This window comes from Coloeus monedula, assembly GCF_965178545.1.
Source record: "Coloeus monedula genome assembly, chromosome: 5".
Taxonomy (NCBI): Eukaryota; Metazoa; Chordata; class Aves; order Passeriformes; family Corvidae; genus Coloeus; species Coloeus monedula.
This window is the reverse complement of record NC_138785.1, coordinates 39294076-39316985: the sequence shown is the minus strand read 5'-3', so window position 1 is coordinate 39316985 and position 22910 is coordinate 39294076. Positions and strand designations below refer to the sequence as shown.

The 22910-nt window shown below is 35.0% G+C and overlaps 1 protein-coding gene across 1 annotated transcript in view; it reads right to left on the bottom strand.

Moving 5' to 3' along the window:
- WDR17 (WD repeat domain 17) overlaps positions 1-13668 on the bottom strand; it is a gene marked incomplete at its 5' end in the record, with an annotated part of 46315 nt that extends 32647 nt beyond the window's left edge. Inside the window, 4 exon segments of the mRNA XM_082282048.1 lie at positions 2238-2468; positions 4216-4399; positions 5408-5536; positions 13603-13668. Coding sequence (XP_082138174.1) covers positions 2238-2468; positions 4216-4399; positions 5408-5536; positions 13603-13668 — 610 coding nt within the window.
- Between the last annotated feature and the right edge of the window lie 9242 nt (positions 13669-22910).

The following is a 22910-nucleotide window of genomic DNA, read 5'->3' as shown; positions in this document are numbered from 1 at the left end:
TTTTCTAGAAATAACAAATTGACATCTTCCATTATTCAGCTGGTACTAATTTTTAATGCTGGTACTGGTTCATACACATTACATCTAGGCCAACTTTATAAAATCAGGTACCAGAAATGGGAGAAATAATTTAAGACTGCACAACAATTAACAGCACAAACCAGTTTCTCCATTCCATTTCTTTTCACTCTTCTGAAGCATTGGGAATAACATCAAAAGTATGATAACTGCTTTAATTTGCCAAAAACTTGAGGATTCTCACTTTTTAAAATGTCCTCTGCTTATATTTCAGCTCAAATTTTTGTTTTACTGCAAGTCAACATCGAAATGAAAAACAAGAACTGACAACAAAGCTGAATTGTCATTTTTCAGTTAGCTATACAAGAACTAAAAGCAGTAAGTCCTCGAGTGATTGAAACCAGCCATACTCAAACACTTCAGCCCCAAGAAAGCACAATCAACTGGTGGGGGAGTATGAGAGAGTATGTATCTAGGAGCTATTCAGTTTTACCTGTGTTTCAAAAAAAAGAGTCTAAAAGCAAGCCTCATGAAAACCCTAATTGTTAAATTTTGTTTTCCATTAAAAGAAGACATGAACAGTATGAATCATGCAACTGAGTCATAGGTCTTTTAAGTAAGCTGTGCTTATTTTGATAACAAATGAAAGGAAAAATAGTACAAAACATTTGGCTCTATATGACTGCATTGAATCTCCCTAAAAATTGGGTACTAATCTTAAATTCTTCCATATATTTTCTTTCCACTAAATGTTCTGATACATTAATGGATAGTCAAAAATACAGCCATAGGAGAGAAAACTAAGTAGGCAACAACAGTGAAAAACACATTTCACAGTCTGCTATTTATGCAGAAAATTTTCACCCAGCTTCAAATAAACTTTCAAATTTTATTTCTCTATTGGAAATGAAGACTTATGTACGTTGAGAACAGGAAATAACTTGCATGTTTGGTTTTTTTTAAATTCTAAAATTATTTTAATAAAGATATGTAATATTACAATAAAAAGGAAAACTATCCTAAATACAGAGAAAGGAAGAATTCCTGTGATAATCTAATCTAAATTTCACGTTGATGCAAATAGTTTTATCCCCAGCAGTAATGGATAATTTTCCTTAAACAATTTTTTTACAGCAACTTGAATTGTGGTACATACAAAACTGCCACTGCCTAAATTTTTTCAGCCTGTATTACATTTTCAGTTGCAGAACATAATTTTGATATTTTAAATATTTTTTTTATTATTTCTGTTTTCATATTCAAATAATTCTAGACAGACTTCATGAAAAGTCTCAGTCTGATAAATACTTAGATGATGTCGTAATAAAATAGATATCCTTTTCCCAATGCCAGTGCTAATTCAGTCAGCACTACAGAAGCAAGGGAATCTATTCTGTGTGACATCCTGTGTGACAACTTAGTTGAGTGAACTGAAGGAAAATAAATTTTGCATGGCTGCTGGAGAACAACTTTATGTAAAATTAACACATTACTTAACAGTTTTTCTCACTAAGTTGGAAATCAGTTTTTACTCGAGGAAAAAGAAGTAGTCAGGAAAAAAAATTGAAATATTCAACCTAATACAGACATCTGTCTTTGAAGAAAATTACGAAAACAAGTGAAATTTTACCTTCAAATGAGCTTATAATCATGACACCTTCTTAGCAGACAACTAGACTACTTATAAAGTATGCACAAATATGCATGGTGGATTTAAGACAAAAAGACATAAATATTTTCCCATCTATCCTTTGACAGAACAGAACCATGAAGATAATATTAAGTGTGACACGAGGATCTACCTATAAAATTGCAGGGGACTCTAGAATATGAAACAGAGGACTCCACAATAAATGCAAAAGTAAGAAAGTAAACAAAAGATTCAAGTCTTTCCATTCAGAAAAATAAACTTGCAGGGAAATATAGCTCAGTAGAAGATCATGGCTGTTATCACCCTCCAAAAAAATGTGTACATTGTAGTAGTGAAAAATTGCAGTCTTATCTTGGTCACAAAAGGGATGAGAAATGCCCTGCACTCTTTATCTAAGAAATCAGATTTTTATGATATGGTAGGCAGTAGGACTATTATGAATCAAGAACAAGTTTTATATATGTACCTACATTATAGAATCTAATTTTTAAAAGTGCAGAATTCCATGCATACAGAAAAACAAGAGATACATATAAAAACATAAATATTTTACCATATGAGTTTTTACCTGGTTGAAAAATAGATAGGCTTCCATCAGTATGTCCAAATACCACCTTTCCTTTTTTCTTTGGATGCCATCTAAACAGACTGATATCTGACAAGAAACTGTGTGCTTCTCTATGTGCAGTTACCCCACTGTCCGGTCCTGAGATAGTCCAAATATACAACGGACCTCTGTGGGACACAAATGCAACTGCATCACCTGCATTCCAGCACCAGCTAAGTGACGCAGGAATTCCTGAAACATACAGGTAAACCTTATAAGAACCAGGATACGAAATTCAGTGTAGTATTCCTTGAGCTGCTATCAGCAATTGTCTTGAAAAACAGTAGAAACAATTGTTCTACGCAAAAATTATTAGACTGAAATATAGAGAACTGCATGAACATCTTACAGTGTAAAAGTAAACTACAGACTTCCATAGGCAGGAAGTAAAATTACTTCCCAAATTACTTTTACACTATTTTGATGGGCTGTATTTAATGATATCTATATTTCATTGGTGACAAAGACAATCACACATTTGAAAGAGAATAAACCTGATCCTGCAAAGAGATGTGAAAAATACTTTCATTCATTCAGAATTTCATTCACCACTATGTTTTACTGTAAGTTAATTGCTACTAAGCTAGTAAAATACTGAGAATTTCAAAATGCCTATTTTAGCAAAATACAAAGAAATTTAGAGATAAATATAACAGAAGCAGATATCTGAGACAAAATTTGAAAGCTAGCTCTGTAATAAAAGGGAACTTTTGATAGCTTCTTTTGGGATACATGACAGTTTTAATTCAGTTGCCTAACATCAAACTGTAGGCAGTCCTATTTAAGAATTTTGATCTTAATGTCTCCAATCCTCATCATCCTCATAATTTAATAATATGTGCCTAAAGGAATAAACGACAGTAAGATAAATTCCTCAAGCTGAAACTTAAAACTGTATTTAGATACTTTTACATGGCAATGTAAAAGGGACTAAAAGAGAAACCAATAGAAGGTTTAAACATATTAAATTAGTTTCTAAAAATATTAAAATAGTAATAACAACACTTCTTCCATGTGTAGTCATTGGTTGAAGTAGATTTTTAAACAAGCAAGGTATTGAAAAATAAGTACCAGCATTTATATTCATGCATAAACTGATACAATATTTCTTTTAGAATAGATTAAATCACTGCGGAGTTTTCTTTTGCATGACATCCAAGATGTACAAGATTTCCAGAGGTATCCCTAAATGCTCTGGAGAGAACAGAGTAGGGAGTCCCAAAATGGCTTATCAGATCCTGAGACTCGGACTGTTCTTGGGTTACATCTGCTTTCCAAGAATGCAAATGTAGGAGCCAAGGACACCTGACAAGATTGACTGTAAGAACAGAAATATAGGCACTTGTTTTGACTAAATGTAATAAATCAGAACCAGGCAGGGAAATATGACTGTAACATGGATACTTAAACCTCTAGACTTTTAATACAATCTCCAGCAGTTTCAAGGCCTGAGGCAAGATTCAGGTAGACAAGCATTAGGGTATTTTAACAAAAGCTGCTGTTCAAATTCACTGATGATTTGTACTTGAATCTGTTAAGGCTACCTTTTATTTACTTTCACTTAGCGAAAGTTATATTGAAATTTACTAGTTTAAAATTTAATTATTTATCCTTTTATACAGTGATGAAAATAATGTTGGACTTTTTTTCCCCTGCTCAACAAGATAACGCTAGCAAAGTTAATTCTTGAACTCGTCAGCTTCTTTAAAGAAAAACGAATAGCATCTTTCTTTACCAAATACAAGACGGTTCACAGCAATTTACTCAAACACACTATCTTTATTTTCTAGAATGAACTGCAACAAATCTGACAAGAATATTGTGTTAGGCAATTGTTAAAACTCTGGCCAACCAACTATAGAGTTTACACTGTATCTAGTATTTCTCATACCCATGGATCAAGCCATATGGATCAAATAATTCTCCATGTCTAAAATACCTTTTGTATTGTCCAGCTTGGCCACAACTTTCTGTTCATTCACATTCCAAATGATCACTAAACTATCTGCACTGGCACTTGCAAACACATCAGGGTTGTGGGGACACCAAGATATGGCTGTGATTGTCTTCTTATGCTCAGACATAATCGCATGGAGCTTGAATTCATTGTATCGGTGATCCAGCTAAACAAATAGTAAAATTCATTTTAGAGATACATTTTTTGTAAACTTACTTAAAGTATCTTTGGGTTGGAGAATATTTCATATAACAGTATTAGACTTACAGATGAATTTATAGTGCATTAAAAATTGCCAGCACCTCACATCTCAATAAAATAAATTCTCACACATTTGACTTAGAAAGATTGTCCAATATCCAACTGTCCAAAAACCAGTTTTACTTCCATCCTCTTGTCACTTATAAATTATTATATTTCATTGAGAAGTGTACTCAAACAATCCTAAAATGCTTTATTTATAGGCATGGTAACAACCATTTACTAATCTCCAAGGGGTTAAACAGGATAGAACATAAAAAAGACAACAAAAAAGAGTTTGAAATCCTTGTAATTATTTTTAATTACTTAGTAGAGTTTAAAATGTATTTTAAAAACATGCCAAATGTGACACAGTAAATTTTGTTTATTTTAATCCTACACCGGTATAACTCTTAAAATTATAGTAAGTGCATCCTGTATTTCCTCACATATTTCTCAATCTGAAAATTCTTTGTCACAGCATTTCTATTTTTTAGTTAGGTGTTGATGTACAGCAACTGCAAACTTCAGCAGACCACAGTACTGAGGAGGTCAGGCTCCAAATCAAATAAAGGTGGGCCATTGAATCCACAACTTTGAACCATTTTAATCCACTGTGCAAAAGACTATTTTATGGTACAGCTTTAAGTGGAATTGTGGAATTGTTTCATTTCTCCTTCAGAACCCAGTCTTCTATCACTGAACTTCATTCATCTCAAATGTTTGCTGCACTGCGAGCCTGTCTTCTAAAAATAATTCTTGACACATACAACTTCAGGGGTATCTTGAATGGAATACTGAGCTTTACAAAGACATTTTCTCAGCAGCAACCATACTTTCAAAAGCATTGCAGAAACATTTATCAAAAGGGTTCAAAGTGAGATCAACAGCAACATAAAAATGTAACTAGTCTGATAAACAAGAATGATCTTACCTGATAAACATAAACAGCAAGGGTAGCACAGTAGGCAAATCTGTCCCCACTAGCAGCACATATATCCTTGTTCCATGGCTGACATCCAGCAGCTAAAAGTCCCACTTGTTTAACATGTGACATTTTTGCCTTTAAAACAGAAATTCATTAGACTACAGGATGACAGAATATTAAAGAATAGAATAATACATTTTTGTTCCCATAAATAATTTATACATGTCTACTTTAAAAATATAACTTGCCTGAGGTACAAATGAATGTATCTGAAATAAAGCCAAGCAGGATGTTCAGAGGTTTCAGTGCCACACAAGAAAGGGTGCCTAATACCATTCACAAGAATCCATTTGGAAGAAAAAGGGGGGGTGGGAAGCCCATAAAAACTTGAATACTTCTTGATTTGTACTAGCTGAAATTGTTCATCATGTTCATTTTCTTCTGCGATCTGGTTCAATACTTTCTCTATTACAGTTTAATGCTTTCTCTGCTCTCCCATTCATCTCCCACTGACAGCCACATAAAATAAACCATATACTAATAGTTTTAAGTAAAACCAACATGTAACAAGGTCTTCAAACCATTTGCATAGAACAGCTATTTATCATATTATCCTCTTTATTATCATCCTTTCTGGAGAAGCTTTCTAAATTTCTTAATAATTACCATTTAACAAAAAAGTTGAAGTGAGCTGTAAAGAATCAAAAGCAAAGCTTAGGGCAACATTACTGAACAGCAAACTATGCTTTCTATGTCCAAAACAAGTCTCACAGTACCAGCTGTTCTCAGAGTGAGAAAACTGACCTCAACATAAAAATGCAAGAAATGTTTTGCTGGACCAGACCAATTATTTACCTAGCCCACACTTCATTCTGGATAATGTCAACATGTTACTTAGTAACAGAATATCTCAGGGTCCATTTATGCTGTGGATAGATTAATGAACTGAGGGACATTAGGTAGAAAAACATTACATGGAATATGGAGGATGACATCTTTAGGTCAAAGAGCTAAGAATATAATCCTGAAAAACAAGGAGAGTTATGTTAAATTTACCAAGTGTTAGGTACCATTTCAAGCTCCGCAAAGGAAAGGGAATTAACAAGAAATGAGACTTCAAAAGCAATCAAGCATTTTGAGGGAGCAACTGTTGATGAAGCACAAGGGCTGGTTACGCAATGCATGGCTGTGTAACAGTTGAGCACAGATATGTTGCTGTTGATCACTCTTGAGCTACTTGATGTCAAATGTATAGAGGGGGAAATATTTTTCTGGACAACGTTAGTATTAAGGCACATACAGAGCAAAATTTATATGGGTGTTGCAGTAGTGATCTACAGTACCCAAAGGAACCTACTGGTAACTAATGACTAAAAATGGCTGCCTAAATATTATTAAAATTTCATTTTAATACATATATACAAGGGATAAAAATAAAATTGAATGATTTCTTTTTCTCCTTTGCTTGGTGTATCTGCTTGGTAGGTAAACAGTAATTAATAATTATAGGCAGAAAATTCCATGATATCATGTTTCTCTCTCTTTGGAAAGTGTGAAAAAAAAAAAATTGAGAGCAACTTATTTTGGGTGTGTCTTTAGCAGAAGATCAGGATCAGTTGAATGTTTGAGACTGATCATCTCAAAGATATCACTGACCCTAGTAAAAGTACTTAAACATCTGAGTGAGTACTAAAGGACTGAAGGAAATGAAATGCTTACATGTAACCTTTGAAAATTTTGGTAAAAGAGACTGCAATAGCAGAACACAAATATACAGAAAAACAAGTTACAAGATACAGCTTTGTGGCAGACAAGTGCTTTGGCTATTAGACTTCCTTTCTGTCTGTCAATAATATTAATTCTTCCAACTTCTGCAGCAAATTAGAGATTCTAGAGAGAACACTTCCATAAATTGCATCATCTTGCAGCTCCTTTGCAACCCATCTCATGTTCTAAATGATATGAGTCCCACAGAGAGAAATTTATCTAATTATTTAAAGAATCAACATCATCAAGTGGCAAAAATAGCCTCCAAATTTTGCCAGTTAGTGTTGTTTTACTGTTCAGTAAAATTACAAATTCCAGAGGTCCCTTCGGTACAATTAAAGTATAAATCACATATGCAGAGAAATAATTGGATTTGGGGCATTCAGAGCAGACTTCTTCTAATTCCCATGAAAAAATAACTGGCATCATTAACAATCACTTTTTCTGAAATTAAAGTCCCCCAGCTGATTAGATAACTATTTTATGAAAACACAGAATACCTGGAACTAGAAATTTTGGGCTCTGTTCTTGATTCCAAGGAAAACAATGGTTAAAACTCTAGGTGTGCCAGCAAATTGAAAAGGAATGTTAAAAAAAGCCATGGTGAAGTAGAAGAGAATTAGATGTAAAATATTAGGTTATCGTAGGCTTAGTTTGCACGTTTACCACCTGAAAACCATCAATGTAAGATTGATAAAAAGTCAACAACTATTTAGAACTATTTACTAGTTCTAGAACTAGTACTATTTAGTACACAAGTATTTACTTCATAATAATGAAAGATTTGTCACTTTGTGCAGCTACTCTTTTTTACCTTCTCATATGGGAGCTAAGAATTCCTGATTTGATGAAGTTTTAATCTGTAAGAAAATATAACTTAAGTCTTGTTTAATTTGCAGTTTGATTACAGGTAAAATTAATCGTAAAGCTAAGATCTCTTACAGATGCTAAAACAGAATTCCACAGATTTTTCTTTCAGAGTAACAACAGATTTGCCTTGTAGGGTTCTGCAGTAATCTCTATAAAAAATGCTGTTAATAGATGAAATTTTTGAATTTTACATGAAAAATGTTGCTCTGTAGTATATCATTATTTCACTGAGTTAAGAATTCATGCTTAAAAAGTATTCTTAAAACTTTGACTAGATTTTCCCAATTTAAGTATATGTAAAAAAGCTACATATACAAAATATTCTGAGCTTTATTACAGAAAGGAATTTGCATTTTATTTACTAACATTTATTGTTTTAAACTTGCTATTATTTCCTGCTCTTTGTAATGATGTACCATTTTACGAGATGAAACATTTGAAATTCAGTATGACAGTATCTAGAAGAAGAAATGACAGTTGTGTGGCATACTGACTTCCTCTCTCGTAGGTATCATACATTAAAGCAGCTTCCTGTAGATCTCTTCAAATATTACAGATTTCTGTTAAGCATACTTAACAGAGTAAGCAGAGTATAAAAGAGAAAGAAGTATTCATCAGAACAGCCTGAGTAAAACGACAAAAACATGGAAACGCAGCATAATTGAAAATACGCATGATTTCACACATGGTGCATTTTTATACAATGGAGAGCTTTTATACTTTGTAAAAAAGCATTTTATTTTGAAATAAGGGATGTACAAGTTATTATATTGGACTCTTAAGTATACAATGAAAAAAACCCTGTGCATGTAAAAAATATATACCACATTGGGAAAACTAGCAGTGTGCCCACAGTTTCCAAGGAGATGAAGGAAAGAGGGAGGACAACAAAACCCTTTCTTTCCAGTTGGCAGAAGCAGCAACATTCTAGGCCCTTCCTTGTTGCTAAATATAGAAAAAAAACCCCACAACCAACCACATAAAACTGAAATTTGATATATCATAAATATTTAAAAATATCAACTGAATTGACTAGACGGCTTTATATCAATAATTTAAAGATAAATGCCTAATAATCCCTACCTTAGCATAGGTAGCAGTTTTTGCAAACCATTTTAGAATTTCCATGTTCATTCCTATACCTTGCTGGTCCCAAAAATGGAAAATATTGTTCTGATTGCAGAATGAAATCACTTTACTTGACAGATAAAGGAACTAAACCTTGATGTTGACAGAATAATACAGTTACTACAGGATGCAGGAGAAAAGACTGAGCATTGTGTCACACCACACAGAAAACTGCAGCGTCAGTAGCCTGGCAACTGCAGCTCTTTAACAGGCACCATTTTAATTTTAATCTAACTCCTTTTTCTCTGCTCCAGCTACTCAGTATTTCATTGTTCACTGTATCTCCCAATTGCACTACAATGACACTTGTAGAATAATAATAGCTCTTTAAACCCTTCACTTAACACTTTCATTATCAATATGTGTGCTTGCACGTTATCAGTATCCATAAGTGTATAACCATCAAGCAAAACCAACAACAGACGCTGTTACGATCCGGTTTAGGCCCAGAAAAGCAAAGCAAGTTATGTCTCTGAGCATAAACTGGAAAGAACTTAGAAGGTTCAAAATATCCCCAGAAATGAGATTAAAACCAAACAAGGTTAGATGCTGTTGCCAAAAAATTGATTATTTTATTTAATAGTAAAAGAGGCAAAGAGAAGGGAAGAGACAAGAAAGAAAGAAATACAAAAAGAAGTGTGCGTGGGGGATGGGGGAACAGGGAGAGGTGACAGGGGTTAGGTGGAAGCAATGGCCCATCTGAGGGTCCCAACGACGTCTCGTTGCTCCCCTCCATCTGCTCTGCTGGTGGTGAGGGTCCCCCATCGCTGCTGTGGCCACGCTGCTACATGCTGCCACACGCCATGCCACGCTGCCACACCACACGCCGCCACATGCTGCCACACACCAAAGAGTACAGAATCCCATGGATTAATATACGCTTTGGGCCAGGTGGGAACACCCACGTGCCTCTCTTGCAGGGGCCAACTTGACACACTGTCCCTTGCAACACTGAGGGTCTGCTGCATCATCTCTGGTGCTCTGGTGCAGGGTCTGGGGACCCTTTTGAGGGCAGCCCCTGTGATGGGCCATGTCACCCCTCCTGCTGTGGATAAGCTTCTCCCCCTCCCAGTGAGGACCCCTCATCTGGGCTCCTCTGCACAGTGGAGGACGGGCAGTCACGGCACCTCTGACCACAGGCTTTTCCCAGATACCCAGAGCCTCTCCTCCCTCCACCCCTTGGTGTGAGGGTCTGTTCGAGCCTGGCAGCTGATAGTCCTGGGGCTGTGATCCTCATCTTGGAGGTGTTAAGCCTGTGCTCAGTGAATGTCCCCAGCCCTGAGTTGTCACTTTATCTTATCTTCATCAGCGAGCAGTGTCAGGCCTCAGTCAGGGCCCCATTCAGGGTTCGGTAGTCCTCTCTGCAGCTTTTGGAATACAGTTTTAAAAGTCTTTTAAGAAAATGTTCAAGTCATAAAATATAATATTTCAGTCTCTGACAGATGCTCACATGTGCTTCGTCTGTAGTCCATGTGGTGTATGACCCGTCCAAATGAGTCCATATGCAATATGGCATGCATACAAAAGTGGATATACAGTAGCCTTATGTTAATCAATATGCTTCTGTGTGTACAAAGTGTAGTTTCTTAACAGCTATAAGCATAAAGTGCTAGTGTCCTCTGCTTCTGTTCACTCTGTTGGCATTATCTTCCCATCAGGTTTGTATCTTTTCTTATGTGGAAAGCTTGCTGTCACTCCTGTATGTCTGACATATAAAACTGTTATATCTCATCCAGACTATTGTCCCCAGGTACCAATATTTTTGTCAGCACATCAATGATAATGTAATAATTAATAAGATCTTTAGTGATATAAAGACATTATATCACATTTTATCTCCTTAAAGACTTAAAATTCATCACCCTATCCAGTGGGACCAGTCAGAAGCACCAAATAATGGACAATCATTTTATCTTGCTAAAAGCATGAAGGTCTTCAAACCTACAAAGAAATCTTGGCATGTCCGCAAGACAGACTTCTGCCTGACACTGTCTGACTCAATGGTACCGAGACTCATGCAAAAACACACAAACATTATTAGCACTGGCAGTCTTCCAGTGGTGCTGGGAAAACCCAAGCACATTATAGCCATGTTAAGAAATTAAATTCTCATTAATTTTCCAGACCCATGAAGTAAAGGGTAATTGGAAATACTCTGGTATATATACAACTTAAAAGCCAATAGACAACTTACAGTATGAAAACTTTGACAAAACAAACAAAAGTTCTTCCCACTTTGGAGTACTGCAAAATACTAACGAATTTTCAGTCTTGAGGTGGCTTATTAAACTGCAGTTACCAATGCAGGTCTCAGAATAGTCTGAGAAAATACACACTACTACAGAAGCAACTGCTTCTGGGCAAAAGATGAACCAAGTCTGACTATATTAGCAGTGACAGTTACAATGTAGAACAACGTAGAATAATTATGTAGGTTTACATATGTACTTCTCCACACATGTGGAGCCCTTCATACTTCCCAAGAGAATTCTACCAAGGTAGTCTACTGCGTATTAAAGTGCCAGGCTGGTTGCTAGTTTACCACTAAGCAGTATAGGTAGTTTGCAAAAATTGGAAAAGTGTTTTCTAATTTTGTATACAATCCATGGTACACAGGCCGTGTATAGCTCCCAGATAATCCGAACACTAACCATAGTCAGGAACAGGGTGCCTTGGACAAGGCCTTGAATTTCAACAAGATTCCTCAAAAACACCAGAAGCTTTGGCTAGACTCTTGCAACCAGAATTTGCAGATGACATTTTCTAATCTATGGCAACCTATCAAGGGTTCAAAATGTGCATTCAGTTATCCAGACACTGACTAGGAAAAGAATACTCTGATTTAAAAGATTTTTTGAAATGAACAAGTGTTCTACTACTGTTCACAGCCATTTTAAACCTCCACAGTAAATTTGGACCCAAATCACTACCAGAACTGATTTAACCACAGGATCTCTGGCTTCACAAGCGAAGAAGTTGTGGACTTTTCACTAAAGTTTGAAACTTGAAATCACAGCCTGAGACTATTTTACAGAAAAAACCACTTGAAATAAAACCCAAATATATTAATCCAAGATATATACCCTGTTTATAAAGCATAAGGTAATAATATTAAAAAAATTATAAGATAGTAAGTCTTACAAAGTAGTGGTTTTGACTGTTTTGACTACACTACTTGTACATTTAACTAGAATACCCTTGATTGTGCAACTTTAACAAGATAATCTAAAGAGCCATACTAAGTTTGAAACCAAGCATGGAGAAATACTGACATTTCTAACAATACATCACCAGCAGTGCTGGAATACACACCTAATCAATACAAAGCCATCTAGCAGTGATAACAAAGTCATCATCTATGGAGTATTGCTTAATCATAGTTTGCAGATAATGGGTGTAACACACAGAGATATATATACAACCACATCTGATCACAGTATGAAGCATCTAAGAGTCCACATACAATTTTGTTCTCATCTTCCAAACCAGAGTTACAGCAATCACCAGAAGATTGCTTTTCTGCTGGTAAATTGCCAAGACTGGTCTGATTTCAGATAAATTTACCTCTTGACATTTCTCACATCTGAATCCCTGACAACAGCTATGTCATGAGTGACATGTAGAATGAGAACAGTGGAACAGTATAAATACCTGCCAGTTTTTTATACTTATGAGCATATAACTGGCATTATCAAGTAATACACAATAATACAATACAAGCAGCTGCTTTCAGTAGCATCTCCCTCATTCTAATTCATTAGCTGACCAGATACTTCGAAAACAAGAAAAAGAAATTACAGAAATATAAGGTACCATAAAAGAGCTTACTACTGTGAAAGAAATGTAACTTATACTCCTTTCCCACCATAAATCTATGAAAGCAGCTGTTGACCAAGCTTGCTCAAGGCATGCAGCTAATAAATGCTAAAAAAAATCCAAGATATCCTGAAAATGTTGCTATAGTAACAACTCCTCCTCAGAAAAATGTTAATAAAAACATAAAGCTATCCAAGATACAACTTGGAAATGACCCTATGTGAATTTAATGTCTCCCAAATATTTTTTTTACTCTATTACTACTTATAACTATTTTATTTTACTCCATCCCTCCTAATACTATAAAATTAAATGTTTGCTTTCCATCTCATTCCATATTAAAGAATTACTACTTGTTAAATTATGCAACCTAAAAAATACAAGAAGGTGGCCATCACACTTCCAGCACCTTTTATCCAGCCAGCAACATCCATTTTCAAAAACCTCATTTTAAATGTGATTTATCTATGATTCAAGACCTCATTAAAACTACTAAAAATCCCTTCCTAGTACCACTATAGAAATAGGACTTTTGATACTATCAATATAATAAACAGCAGCTTAAAGAAGAAAAATAAAAAAGTAGTAAAAGAGAAAATATTAATTTAAGCAATCCTTACTCTTTGTTGTCCTCCATACCAATCATCTTCATCAAACCAGTGGGAAATATAAGTCATCCAAGCCATGACAGAAGGCACAGTTGAAATAAAAAATACAGAACCGGAACACACATAAGTACAATGACTCCTGTGCTAAAATTTATTCAACACTACGACAAGCTACTCAAAGACCAGATCTGAAGTCTGTGGTATGATTTGAGATCAATAAGCTTTAAATTCAGAAATATATAATCTGATATAGTTTGAACAACAATTTAAATGTTCTACCTATTGGATTTTCTAATGGAAAACAAATCAATACTAGAACAATTAAGAGATTATATATTTCAGTATTTAAAACTAAAGCAGGCTAGTGCTTCCAGATTGATTTTGCTGTGTTTCTGAGCTCTGAAAATGAGGCGCTGTTTGAGTCATTCTTATCTCTCCGAAAAATTACTTTCCTTTTTTTTCAAATGTACTGTCTGTATGAAATGTAGTTCAGTGCACAAAAGCTTGTATTGAAATGTAAAATATTCTCAGAATCACAGGGAATGATTTGATTTGTTTTGGTTATGTAGGGAGTGGTTTCAACTGGCACAGTAGGAGGGGCTAAAATTATCACAAATGCCAGGCATCGGTTCAACATTTTTTTAAAGAGGGATTAAAAGGAAAAATAAATCTGCAACTCCATTGTTCATAGCCAGCAGAGCCTGAAGGGCTCAGCTGCAGCCACCAGCACTGGCTGAAAAATGTAAAAAGCCTAATTTAACTAATTCATCAGAATGAATCTGCTTCTTTTCTCCTCCTCAGAAGAGTTTCACATATCTGACAGCATTATTCCTTCTGCACCGAGTATCCTTTTCTGGTATGTTTCCAAGTTTCACATTAGATTTCACAGTGCACTATGCTAATGAAAATGAAAGGTAAAAAGAGGAATAAAAGCTGTACTATCACATTTCAGTACTGCAGCAACATACTCCATCAGCTGTGCTGTTTAGGAGACATTATCATACAAATCTTCCTGACTGCATGGTTACAGCAACTATCAAATCCTCAACAGAGACTGGGCAGACATAAAAAAACCCTGTTTCTTCAGAAGCCTAGAATCCAGACAACCTCTGCCTTTCTAACCTGACTTAACAAGCTGTTCCCCACAGTTTGTAATATAATAAATGCAAAAACTAAACACTGAAGTCCATTGTTTAAACAAGAAATCAACCAAGCAAACTAGGAAAAGAACAACTGCAAGTACCAGCTACTAACTGGTCAACATTATTTACCATTTCCACAGAGCAATTCTGTGTCATTACCTGCCCTACCCATGCAGGTTCTATTAAACATGCAGTTTCTATTAAAGGTACTGTATAGACAAGCTATAGTCTCCAGGGGAATAAAGAAAAGCAGCAATACTTTTGGTTTCCAACCTCTTACTCAGAAATTCTGACATCCAAGGGAAAAAAAACAAACCAAAAATACAAGCCACACACGCAAAATCATAAATATTTAAATCAAGACACCCAGAAATAGGAAGCAGCGTTCCAAGATTATCAGATTTTTTGTAGTTATACATTTCTCCATGTAAATGGATACAGACACAAGAGTATACAGAAAAACTTCCTACAGTAGTGCTGAAATTTTTCAAATTACTTGCCCTTCAAGATTTCAGCTCAAACATTAAGTATGCAAAATGCACAGAATTGCATGGTCTCATAAACTGTATGAGAAACATATTACTAATTCAGTCACCTCTTATCATAGTGCTGAAGAATTCCCCAACCATAACCATGGTCTATGAGTAAACAATAAATTTGTTACTGATGTAACACTCTATGAACAAAAATTTTACAAATTGTTAAACAAAACATATACACATTATTACTGCTTGTTACACATGAAAACCATGGTTTCAAGTGAATTGATACTTATCCATTAAGGAAAGTCTTTGCTTGCAGGTTGTTCTTTCTTTTTTTATAAGGGCACATAGTATCATTGAGAATCTTGATCAAAGAATTACAAGTAGTTCAGTCGTAACAAACTTGTTTCTCTTTTTTGCCTGTAGCTGTTTCACCACCTCTGTGAACTGAGTCTTCTAGCCTCAATACCAGCCTGTCAGAACAATGAGTCTCTCAAGACAGACAAACACTGTGATTCACATTGAGTTTCACTACCATCAGGGAAGCATGGGCTAAATGGATATGGGTACTGTATTATCCTTTCAACAAACTGGTAATATCTTCAGCTCAAAAGTACAGATGCAATTAAAATCACAGGATAGCAGATGGGAACTTAAACTGCTATAAAAGATCTGTTAAAATTACCTGAAATAAATTAAGAAGTTTTGTGTTAAATTATAGATGAAAAACAAAGACAACAAAGACAACAAAGACTGCAAATGCATCATGCGTCCATTACTTTTTTTTTTTTTTGCCTATTTCATTAATCATCTCCAAGTTCTGCAAAAACTATTATATTATAGTGTGCTGGTTTTGGCTAGGGTAGAGTTAATTTTCTTCCTAGTGGCTGGTATGGGGATGTGTTTTGGGTTTTGTGCTGAACAGAACTGACAACATAGATATTATAATTAATACAGATTACTCAGAGTCAAGGCATTTTCTGGGGATGCATGGGAAGCTGTAAGGCAATTTAGCCGGGACAGCTGACCCCAACTGACCAAAGGGATATTCCAGACCATACTACATCATGCTCAGTACATAAAGTAGGGGGAAGAAAGAGGTGGGGGATGAGGGGGGAGGGGGGGAAGTAGTTGGGCAGTCAGGGTGATGGTGTTTATCTTCCCAAGTAACCACTGATGGGGCTCTGCTCTCCTGGAGATGGCTGAACACCAGCCAGTGAAAGAATTGCTCGTTTAGCTTTGCTTGTGTGCATGGCTTTTGAGTTCCCTATTAAACTGTCTTTATTTCAACCCATGAGTTCTCTGCCTTTTACCCTGCAGAGTCTCTCCCTGATCCTGCTGGTGGGGGAGTGAGAGAGAGGCTGTGTTGGGCTTGGCTGCTGACTGGGGTTAAACCATGACATAAAGGTATAACAAAATGCATGTGTAGGACGAATAAAACTGTGAATACTAAATATTATAATAAAAATATGAAAAATCTCAAAGCATTCCATCCCTTAAACTGCTGTAAATAATGTTACTATTATTAAATGTTTTACAAGTAACTTAGTATGCTCTTAAGCTGAAGTCCAGTTGGTACCTCCAGTTAAGTGTTCTTTGATCTCAATTTAAGGACAACAAAATGTACTATGATAGATCAGACCAAAAGAGACATCTTCAAGGCATATACAGTCTTATAGTATATTGCCCAATAAATTTGTTTACAATATTCTAGAAGGAATAAAAAAAGACAAAATATACAATCAATTTGATGCAGAAACAATTGTTTAATTCTTCAGCTGACACAAGAAAATTGCATGAAGCTGCATCAGGGGATGTTCAGGTTAGACGCTATGAAAGGGTTCTTCACTGAGAGGTGTTCAGTCACTGGGACAGAATCCCCCAGAAGCTTTCATGTCACCAAACTTTTCAGATTTCACTGAGCATCTGGACAATGCAAGGAGCAGGAAGTTGGACTCGATCCTTACAGACTCCTTCAAATTTGAGATATACTACAATTCTGTGATCAAACATGTACTGCAGACATTTCACAGTCCTCCCTTTGGAACTAGGTACTCTCATTTTAGCTCATTTCAGATTGACTAGGCATAAATAAAAAAAAACCTAAAACAATCAGAAGGAAAAAATGGAAGGGATGTTGAAAGTTATGATGTTTTAGGGTACGAACATCACAATGTGTCATTTAAGTGCAGCGCTACAATGGTCAAGAATTACAAAAAACCAAATACAACAGACCACTCCACCCCCCAAAAAAAAAAAATCATTAAAAAAAAAAATCATTGGTTATGAAAGTTGATCTTCTGGACAGTCCAGTGCAGCTATCTGTTTATTATGAGAGCAAGCTACTACCTTGCTCTCTACAAAAGACATGACCTTAAGAATCTAGAAGGATGTAGGAGAGTATAGTGGCCCCAATCTCTATCCACTAAAAAACTGTACCTAAATACAACATATAGTTTACCTAGAAAAGAGAGGATAAAAGATTACATCTGAAAATAATATTCTATACTGCACTGGAATGAACAAACTGATGCTGCTCTCCCATGTTATCTGGCAATATCAGAAGTCAGCAATGCATTTCAGTTCTGAATAAACATTTTCAAGAAAGGATGAGAGGTAAGAAACCTGTATTTTGATCTTCCACTTTTACCACCAAATTTGCTGTTAATTAATAATTTGAAGTTGATGTACTGCGACAAATCAACCATGCACTTTTTTCCAAATACATCTTTAACCACTGTTTCTGTTTCTGCTTATTATATACAGAAATATTTAGAGATTTGTCTGTGTAATATCTGTAAAAAGTCATGTTTGATACATTCTTGCCATAAATCAGTAGCATTATGTATGTTTCAAAATTAAGAATTATTTTCAATTAATTCAATTTTTACCTCAGAAATTTTTATTTTTGATGTACCAAATTCTACGAGAAAATTCCCTGCCAATTCATGTAGACATAATTTCCTAATATGTCCTATCCTAGATATAAAATTTATCTTCCTTAACTACTAAATTACTAAAAATTAACATGCTATGCCTTTGCATTTTGAAGACACATAATTCATTATAGGAATGCCTTCATAACAAAAATGCACAACAAATAACCCGAGGACAAAATATTTAAAAATTTCCTTAAATTTACACAAGTATAGAAATTCATTACTTTCATAATTTATATGCCATTATGCAAATTCATTACTCCAATATCAATAGTAAAGAAGTCAATTAAAGTTTTATTTATTAACTAGTACTTTAAGAACCTTTACACTGAGAATACAAAGCATCGAATGATGCCAAATATCCTAAAATAAATCCTAAAATACAATGTTTAGAGTAAAGCTGTGCAAGAACCAATCATATGATAATGACACAGCAAACCTATACCTCAGATCAGTTAAGTATTAGACTTCCCTAGACTTCCCCTACCCCTACCAAGCTACGAATGGCACAGATATGGCAGGGCTCTAAATAGTTGTCCTTTTTTATCTTTTCCCCTCACTTCCTCTTTCACAACAAGGATTTATCAGGACAAGATGACATACAGGACAACCAGGCCACCTCACAGTGATTACACTAAGCCATTAGTAACAGATGTGAAACTATCATCACCACCAGCTCTACATTGGGCTGAGACTTTCACACAACCTTCTCACAAGCTACTTTTAAGACTGAGCTTTATCAGTTTATGGAGGAGATTAAGCTTTAGCTACCAACAATAGCAGTGGATTGGTCTTGATCATGTATCTTCTTAAGGATGTTCCATAACTGGATTTTAAAAATAAAGTCAATTAATCTTTATAGTCTTTTTTTCTAAGAAAATAAATTAACATCTCTTCAGAAAAAAAAATAAGTTTATATAAATATATATAGTACTACTTTTACTATGGCTTAGGAGATGCCATTCTAATTCTGTGAAGAATACATACAACATTTAAGAAATGGCAAAGTTAAATATCTCCAGTTGTGTACTTGGTCAAAAAAGACAAAAAGGGTACACAGTGTATTTACAGAGAAAAATTATAATCTCATTCATAAAACTATGTCTATACTGAAATACTTGTCTCAGTTTCATAATCAATACTTGTATAAAATTTGAATGTAGTCAACACTAAAGTGCCCCAGTTATGGTTTAACCTTGCGGGTAGCTAACTCCACATGGCCACTTGATAACTTTTTGGTCTGTCACCAAACAGTTCATATGCCAAGAAACATATTGTATGTACTTTTTTGTATCATGATCACAGGATTTTATCTATGCCTTGCTAAGTCAATCCATTCTAACATAATCTTCAGATACACATTAGATTCTAATAAATTTAGATTATAATAGTGCAAGTCCCTGTCTGGAAATATAATGAACACATTAGAAAGTAAATATTGTAATTATATCAACTTTTTATACTATAGTTTGCTGATATGGATGTTAAGATAAATATAAATTAAATTTATTAATTTTCCAAATTTGAACAAGTAGTTAAAGTTGGACATGGGCAAGAAAGAGTTGATTTTATTAGAAAAACAGATTAACTCCTGAAAAGTTTGTCTCCAATATAATGTTCTAAAACATGAGATTTTCTGCCCTACGAATTTTTACAGAGCAGTCAGTTTAACAGGTTTGTTCAGACACTCCAGGGCCACTTGTGTCCGAATAACCATAAAGGCAAAAGAACCCTCAAAAAGTAAACACCACAATCAACCCCAAAATAAGAAACCCTTTAACTGTAAAAAGACTTTCCTTGATTCTCTGGGAAACCTGAATGGGATACAACTACATACCTCTTCACAGCCAGCAGTTAGGTAGAAGAGACATGCTGTAGGTTAGCAACAAATGATTACAGAGCTCCTCTCAACACTAACCCCACACCTGACAGGGGAAGTCTCAATCTTTTTTTCCTGAAATCTAAATCAATGAATGAAACTGATTGCTGGGACCTGACATATCCTATTTCATTCCATCATTATCAGTCCTCCATCACAGGTATTTTCGGACAACAGGTAACAATTTGAAAAGAAAATTAAGAGAATGAAAATAGTGGAATTAATTTGTTCTCTTAGACCTTGATTTACCTATGTGGGGCAAAAAAATTAAATATAATCAACTCTACCATAAAACCTCCAAACTATTCTTTTGCCAGATTGAAAAAGAGAATACAGAAGGTTAAAAACAAAGAGATTACGTTTCATATTGTCAACAAACTAGGTCGTTTATGTCTATTAAGAAAGAGGTTAGATAGCATGTTATTTAATGGTACAAGTAAATGCCAACAATTCTACCTAAGACAGAAACAAACTAGGTCTTAAAACATATAAGTCAAAGGGATGAGAGAAACGCTATATGTTGGCCCCCAAAGATGCAAATAGAGGTGGTGGGTTTTAAGAGACCATGAAATTGAGTACATATTATACAACTATAGAACATCAAACAGAATGGAATCAGTCAAAAGGAGAGATTGAGGAAAAAAACCCTTACAAAATCAGTCAAATATTGGATGTAATAAGCCATGGGAAAAGTATGAGCCACAAACAGGACATAGCCAGAAGAGATGTACAACATGTTAGGAAAGATTGTCAACACAGAAGGAGGCCTAACACTGTCATACTGGTCATTTTTGCTATATGTTTGGTTAGCACATTCAAGAGAGATGGATTTAGACATTCAACATTCAAATACAGGGGTTTAAAAAATAATGAAACAAGGAAGTAATTATCAGATAGTGTTATTTGAATCAAGATATCATCCATGTTAAGCAGCTGGGTTCAAATTGGTCACATTGGCTAGAAGATAGGTAAAGGTTCCTGAACGTGAAGCAAATTTAGCCCGTAGAAGCATTAAGAAACTTCATTAAGTACGGGAAAGGCGGTATTAACCTCATCAATATAAGACCTATAATATACAGCCCAAGAAAGAACTACTACACGAATCCTTTTCCACTGCAACAACTGCTTCTGAGAGCCTCTACCACCATTAAATAGGAAATTAGATACTGAACAACAAATATAAAGATTCACCACTGCTGAAGATCTTAAAAATCACTATTTATCAACTTGTTTGCTTACACACAGTTTTGCACATACAACTAAACAAAGTAGCCCAAGTGAGAAAATGTAAGCAGGACACTTAGCAGAGACAACAATGCAGTCAAGGTCATCAGCATAAATTAAAACACCACCAAAGAAAGAACTGGAAGAGGCAAGTTTCTACACTTGAGACTGCCTCGAGAACTAATATATGATATTGTCAACATATTAAAAAAAAGTCAGCAAAGTTCTACAGGTCTTTACTGATAACCAAATAAATCCCACACAGGCCAGCAAAACCAAATTCTCCAACCAGTACTAGAACAGCATAAGGAATAAACTGCCCCAATGGACTCAGCCAAGATGTGCTTATAGGATGAAAGCGAGGAAAAGATTACTACAAAAGCTTCTTTCTCCAGTGCCCATAGTACAGCTCAGCTGCTACCATAAATAATGGCTAGCCTGAGTGATATGATGTCATCGAATTGCCTATACCCTACAGGGGAATTCACAGCTCTTGCAGTCACTTTCTGTAATTCAAATGTTATATTGATATTTACTTCTCTTCTTGTGCTGCGTATGTTTTGGTTTATAGAACAAATTATGTCAGTTACACAACATCACCACCAGGACTTGCTGAAGTAACTCTTACTGGCCACATCAACTTTAATTTGCAGACTGCAGGAACAGGAAATACTGCTTTCCATAAATTATCATCTCCTATTAGCACTGTTAGAAATAAAATACTGAATTAAATGTACCATTAGGACTCACCAAGGACCTTCTTATGTTGTTCTTGCTATGTGGGAATTTTCCTCACAGCAGATGACCAAATGACAAGTTTATTGCTGTGTTATGGGTCCTTCAAATAGTGAAAGCTACTGAGAGTCCAAGATTTGGTATAATAGAACATACAAAATGTTCAAACTGAGGAAGAAGATTGTAGATATCTTGTTAGGGAGAATAATTAATAAGTGAACAAAAAATCAGTAAGTAAAACAATGGTCACATGGTATTTTAAAATTTTTGCATTATCTGTAGTCTTCCATGCATACTCCATATTACCTTTGTAAGTTCTTTGTATCACCATGTCACCATATGGGTTACAACAATTTGCCAAAGATGACTACAATCTTGACTGAAGCTTTTGAACAGTTTTGATATGTAAAACATAAATAATGATAAAACAAAGTTATTTACAATGTTTATGATTTGTGCAAGGTGCTTATTCTCTAACAGAAACCTTAAAATGTATCAGTAACTTATACAGTTGTGCCTGTAATTAGGAAAGAAATATCACAACATAAGTGTATTTTCCCTATTTTAGGACCATAAAAAATCAGGAAGTTCAAAGATTAGAACCTTGAACTTATTTTAAAACAGTGAGAAATATGCCTTACCAGAAATAACTTAAAGCAAAAAAACTCTGTACTAAAGTTTGAAGAACATCTTACTGTTCACCAAGTGTTTATTATCAGAATTCTTCCCCCATTACACTCTTATGAATAGCAGGTACCTGAATAATGTCATGGCAAACTTTTTAAATAAGGTACAAAACCAGAAGGCTCTACACTCCTACAAAAACCCCCTAGAATTAGTTAGAAAGAGACACAATGAACTTTCTAGCTCATGAAGTTCTTGAAAGACTAAGTGCATGGCAATCAGAAAGACACTCTTG